The sequence below is a fragment of the Nelumbo lutea genome, chromosome 1 (assembly GCF_056320005.1).
Source record: "Nelumbo lutea isolate HS-2025 chromosome 1, American lotus-T2T, whole genome shotgun sequence".
NCBI classification, from domain to species: domain Eukaryota; kingdom Viridiplantae; phylum Streptophyta; class Magnoliopsida; order Proteales; family Nelumbonaceae; genus Nelumbo; species Nelumbo lutea.
The window spans coordinates 136,343,669-136,349,668 of record NC_142684.1 but is presented as its reverse complement, the minus strand read 5'-3'; the positions used below and the strand labels follow the sequence as shown (position 1 = coordinate 136,349,668).

Below are 6,000 nucleotides of genomic sequence, written 5' to 3'. Positions count from 1 at the left end.
TGGCATTTGAGAGCCTTGTTGGAATGTTCAGTTAACAGTTTTTAACTCAGATAAACTACACAGTATGGCTTATAGCATTTGTTCAGAGTAAATTTGCGCTCCTTTTTGCCCCAATACCTGACTAAAACAAACCCTATTTTGGCATCCTAAATTCAGATTTGGAGCTGTTGATATGTAGCTATTGTCTGACAGCCATAACTCGGCCCATCTTTCATGTTTAAGAGATCATCCCAACATTGGGATGGGATTAATGTCACCTTTTAGACCACAAAGTGGATCTGGGTTTGAATATATTCCTTGTCGGAAATGAAATCATCCTCTTTGAACTAGTATTTGGTTACTATTGAAATAGACCGAAAGCCAATACAAGTAAATGACCTGAACTGTTAAGCATTCTACTTATACGTGGAATGTTGTAATTGGATGAGTTTTACCTTAGGATCACAAAGGTGGATCTGGATATGAATTTAGGCAAAATCTATGACGCATCAACTGTGCATCAAAGGACATGGATCAATGATATTTTTGGTTCATGCCATGTTAAATGTTAAAATATACCTTGTTATACACGAAAGTACATTTTATGAAATATGAATTAATGGAAAAAAAAAAGATTGTACTTAATATCAATGAACGGTGGCTGAACTCTTGAATGTATTATTCCTTGGAATTGGGATCACTACCTAGGCTCAGTTTGGAAAGAGTACAAATGCAAATATGTACAGTACAAATATATACAAAATAATACAAAACACAAGGTTTTACCCTCTACATATTTGCATCTCTACTCCTTCCAAACTAAGCCTAAGGTGGTGTTTGATATCTGCAGAAATAGGCACTGAAAGTAGGATACCGACAAAGATTTAAAAAAAAAAAAATGAAGCATGAGAAACAGTGTAATTATGCCCCTAAAAATTTATCATATATCAATATACCCTGCATTTTAGCTACGTTTAAGTTTAGAATCTTTTCTGCATTCCACTTTCAAAGCCAATTTTTGCAGTTGTCGAAGACCCATGGTTGTGTTTGGATAGGCTTTTGCTTTCATCCATCCAAATATACCAACTGTAAGACTGCAAGGTCAAATTCAACTGAACAATGTTTTAGGGCCCCGATTTATGAATAATAGCCACGTGGCAAATTCTTGCGTTACTTGAATGGTACGAAGCCTCAGACCATCCAATTCACTTGACATCACTTATATGGGAATCTTGATCACATTCGCACACACATACATGCTCATGCTTTTGATCAACAAAAGGAGAATGTTAGTTCCACCAGTTGATTTGGGCTTAAAAAAGCCCAAGTGCATCCGACTGTAGATAATCCACATGATAAGGCCCATGGGCCGTTCTTAGTTCATAGAGGAGAAAATGGTCGTTAATGGGCTAAGGGCCTAACTTTCATTTTCGGGAGTCGGGACATAAAAAACTGCTTACTTACGGCACTAATTAACCGTTGACTACCATTCCGCTCTGAGACGACACGTAGGAATCAATACTCGAATCTTCTCCTTCTCTTTCTTATCTCCCTTTTGGGTAATCTTGATTGTAGTATGTTACAATACGTTATCAGCGTACACCGTTGGATATTTGATCAATGATTTGACGATTAGAAATTGAACGGATTAGGTAGGCTCTTGATTATATTAGCCCGCCAACGGAAGTTACGATATCATTGTTGGTTGTTCTTCCTTCTTACTGCCAGGACACCCGAAACCTGGGGCTAATCTTCGATGAAATTAATTAACATAACCAATTCAGTTAGTAGTTTCTGTTTCAGTTTGGTGTGATTTGTTCTCTCTCTCGCCTACTCCTTCCTGGATTTCTGTCTCTTCGGTTGCTCCAGGCTTTTCAGTAATCTTTCGCTGCAACAGATGGAGATGACAATGGCGGATTCTCGTTCGTGCGTCGTTTATTCACATATCTGTGAAGTGATTGCTGGAAAAGAGCGACGAATACGTTGGGCGCCGAAGAGATGTAAGGTATGTACGGCCGGTAGTGGTCGGTTTAAGGGTTACTGAGTTGCAATTAGGTTTTCTCTTGTGGAATTAGGTTTTCTCTTATGGAATTCGAACATCTGTTTAGCGTTCTTCGTTGTCTGGGCTGAAGGTACATGAAGAATTGAATTTGAGTTTTTCTTTTGTGGGTTTCGAGGTGTTAGAACGAGTTCTAATGGTAATCGTTTGAATAGAAACGTTGAAACCACTTGTGTCTGTTGGCTTCGATGAATCGTTTGAATAGAAACGTTGAAACCACTTGTGTCTGTTGGCTTCGATGAATCGTTTGAATAGAAACGTTGAAACCACTTGTGTCTGTTGGCTTCGATGAAAAATGCTGTCAAAAATCGTATGCTAGGGCTTTCTTAGAGTTTTATCTGGAAAGGATTCAAAAGTTATTAATTCTTTGTGGTTGTTGTATGTTGAAGACGATTTCTTTCTGTTCAGAAGTCAAAAGGGTTTAAAAACTATTGACGGCTCAAAATTTTGGTTCTTTGAATATAAGAGCGGGAAATTTTGAATGGCTGGAAGAAGAGAATTAGAACTTCCAAGGCCAACGGCTTCCAGTCTAAGAGAACAAGCCGCCAGAACTACACTTCGAAAGGTAAGATTACAAGGGCACACGTACGTTGAACTGAGAGAGGAAGGGAAACGGTTCATCTTCTTCTGCACCCTTTGTCGTGCTCCATGTTATAACGACTCTACATTGTTCGACCATCTCAGTGGTAATCTTCACAGGGAAAGGTATGAGGCTGCAAAGGTTACTCTGTTAGGATCAAACCCATGGCCTTTTAATGATGGAGTTCTTTTCTTCCATGATTCACCTGAACAAGACAAGCCCCTGGCTATCTCTAGTTCTAGCCAAAGGAGGTTATTGATTTCTAACAATAACCACGACGACAATGACCACAACAACAATGGTCTCGCTCTTGTCAACCATGGTGGAATTTCCAACTGTCTGCCCAATGGTCCCCTTATGCTTGATGGAGTTGATCATAGAAAGCAAGTTGTTTCCTGTGGGGTTGAATCAAGATGTATATTGAACATCAATGACAAGAACTTGGATGCTAATGGGGGGAACCAGACTATGATTATTCGTGAAGTTGTCATTAAAGATGAAATTTCAGATTTACAAGTAAAGCTTATGGGTTTTGGACAGATATCAGCAAGGATCTGTGAAAACGAGATCTCAAAAAGGATTAGTAGAATATGGTGTGCTTGGTTGGGAAAACAGGATCCAGGTGACAGGGACATGTTGTCAATACCAGATTATGAGTTTGGTGTTGTTATTTTTTCTTCTACTTTTGATTTAGGTAGAAAAGGGTTATTAGATGATTTAAGCCCATTGCTCTCTTCTAGTCCTCATACAGAAATTGAGAATGTCACTGGCACCAGAAAGAAAAGAAGAAAGTCCCTCTCTGACCCAGAGGATATTAGTGAATCTTTAAGTGACTGTGGTTCATCAGGAGAAGATTTTGGAGATTCTTACAGCTCTATGTCAAGATTGCTATTAGATAGATATGATGATCATCTTCAACATACAAGGCTTATATCAAGCAAGAACTTTAGGCGGGAATTGAGGCGGCAACAACGAGTAGCAGCTGAAAGAATGTGTGATGTCTGTCAACATAAAATGCTGCCTGGGAAGGATGTTGCAACCTTGCTAAATATGAAGACAGGAAGATTTGCTTGCAGCAGTAGAAATTTGAATGGGGTAAGTTATAACCACCAATTTCCTTTCCATTGTGTTATTTTAGGATATTTCTGTGTATTTTCTTCTAGCTTTTGTTTTTATATTATGGTACCTGATTTAGGTAGTTTATCTGATTTGTGCATTATTCTCTTCCTTTGTCATGTAGGCTTTTCATGTATTTCACACTTCCTGTCTTATACATTGGATTCTTCTCTGTGAGCTTGAGATATGGAGAAATCAATCATCCAGCACAAAAATGACCAACCAATCTGGGAGAAAGTCTGGGACAAAGTGCAAGAAAATTCCAATAGATGCTGGGAGGGGAATTGCAGAAACAAAAGTCTCTTCTGTATTCTGCCCTGAATGTCAGGGGACGGGTATAATCATTGAAGGAGATGAGCTGGAGAAACCATCCATCCCTCTTTCCGAGGTTCATATATCACAAACCAAATTCCAATTAATGGATCTTTTTTTCTCCCATTTTCCTCTTCTGTTCCTTTTGTTTGTTTCCATTTGTTTCATTGTTTAATGGCTGCTTTAATTGTTTCAGATGTTTAATTGCAAAATAGAAGCAAGTGATGCACACAGGGCATGGATGAAGGGTCCTGAGATTTTACAGAATTGCTCAATTGGTCTACGGTTTCCTGATCTGTCTGAAGAAACTGTTCAGGTTTTGCTTGACAATGCTTTCTGATTGCTTTTTGAATCTGACTTTTCTGTGGATTTGTTATTACTAACTTTTCTTTTTCATTCTCTCTCTTGTTTTCAGGAAAAGGTCTTGAATCTAAAGTTGCTACGTTTCTATCGAGCCAATGGTGAATAGATCATAGAACAAAATTACTCTGAACTACATAGATGTCAATATTTTCTAAGTAGTTCTTTAAAGTAGGACTTATTACTCTGAGCATATCTCTGCAGAGTGTTGTACAAACATGTGCATTCATTCCTTATGAACAGTTGATGACCAGTTTCTCCATTGTAATAGTAGAATCTGTTCTGTTCTTGTATCTCATTTGTCACCCATGGTTATTCTCTGTCAAGACTAGGTTCAATGATCCATAATATTCTGCTTTCCTGAGTTGCTTGGTCCTAAATTTCCTTTTTTGTTCCTGGTAAATAAATAATTTTAGTAATTTAAGCTCTGTAGGTCTTCTCTTTGTAGGGCTATAATATATTTGGTTGAATTTTCATAGACTGATTTTACGATATAGTTTTTATCAGTAATTCAAATTTCATAAGGATATTTATTTGGAGAATTCTGTTAAGTTCTAAAAATTGGTCTTCTATTCATTCTGTTCGGTGATTTGCTTCATTATTATTTCTTTTTTGGCTATTTTTATTTACATCTGTTTTTGGTTCTTTTCATTTAGGTTTAATTGTTAGGATATTTAGTATTCTTTCTTCTGGTTGTGATTTAAATTACTTTGGATAATTTTCCTTTGTCCTTTATACCATTAAGTCTGCATGGTCATTTGAATGACATCTCAGTATTCATTCATTTGATCAGCCGTCCATGAGGCACCTATTAGACTTCTGGTTTCCCCCTCCAACAAATACACTCTTTTGTTTGATATAAGTTTTCTTTTGACTTTGTAAAAGGGGTGGAAATAAGAGCTGCATCCATAAAAGGGCCAAATATATAACTGAAATAAAAATGTCAAATGAATGTGTCCTTTTTAAGAAAAACACATCTCATTTCATATGCTTCTTGGCACTTCATTTCAAGAAAAATTGTGGCTTGAATTCCAAAGCATTTCCTTTTCCCAGCTCTTACATGTTAGTATGCCACTCGGTATGGGCAAATGAAAGTAGTTGATTGTATGCTTCTAACTTTTTATCTTCTTTTTTTTTTTTAAAAAAAAAAAAAAAACCTAAGTAGTTGATTGTATGTTTTTAACTTCTTAATCTTTTTTTTTTAACCTAAGTAGTTGATTGTCTGTTTTAGTAACTGAGATTGTATTTAGTAATCAGGGGTGCAACCTGGGCTCGTTTAGCCTGAACTGAATCCGACCTGAAAAGGTCAGGTTGGGTTTGATTTTGGTTGAAAGTCAGACTAGGGGTTAGGGTTGAAAAATATGAACCTGATTCAGGTTTGGTTAGGGTCAAGGCCTTGGGCAATCCAACCCAAACCCCATCGACATCCAATGGATATGTAAAACATTGATTTGAATTTGATTCCTTTACATATTTGGAAATCAATTTGATCAGGTTCAGTTAGAGCTCTTGCTGCCTCTAAGCCACCTCAAATGCATGCATTTTTTACTTTTATCTTTCTGTCGTTCATCTATCTCAACATTTACAGTTATCT

At 37.1% G+C, this 6,000-nt stretch overlaps 1 protein-coding gene across 1 annotated transcript; it reads left to right on the top strand.

Moving 5' to 3' along the window:
- Nucleotides 1-1,489: 1,489 nt before the first annotated feature.
- LOC148877798 (acyl-UDP-N-acetylglucosamine O-acyltransferase) lies at nucleotides 1,490-4,699 on the top strand. Its single transcript, XM_088944148.1, has 4 exons — nucleotides 1,490-3,713; nucleotides 3,859-4,122; nucleotides 4,243-4,362; nucleotides 4,462-4,699. The coding sequence occupies exons 1-4, from the start codon at nucleotides 2,520-2,522 to the stop codon at nucleotides 4,513-4,515; spliced, it is 1,632 nt and encodes a 543-aa protein (XP_088800274.1). The 5' UTR covers nucleotides 1,490-2,519; the 3' UTR covers nucleotides 4,516-4,699.
- The last annotated feature ends 1,301 nt before the right edge of the window (nucleotides 4,700-6,000 follow it).

What these genes read in the sequence shown, in the direction of transcription:
- LOC148877798 (XM_088944148.1), top strand. Translation starts at nt 2,520, where the DNA reads ATGGCTGGAAGAAGAGAATTAGAACTTCCAAGGCCAACGGCTTCCAGT. An exon ending in GCAGTAGAAATTTGAATGGG is followed by an intron (nt 3,714 to 3,858) that starts GTAAGTTATAAC and finishes TTTGTCATGTAG; the next exon opens with GCTTTTCATGTATTTCACAC. An exon ending in TGTCTGAAGAAACTGTTCAG is followed by an intron (nt 4,363 to 4,461) that starts GTTTTGCTTGAC and finishes TCTTGTTTTCAG; the next exon opens with GAAAAGGTCTTGAATCTAAA.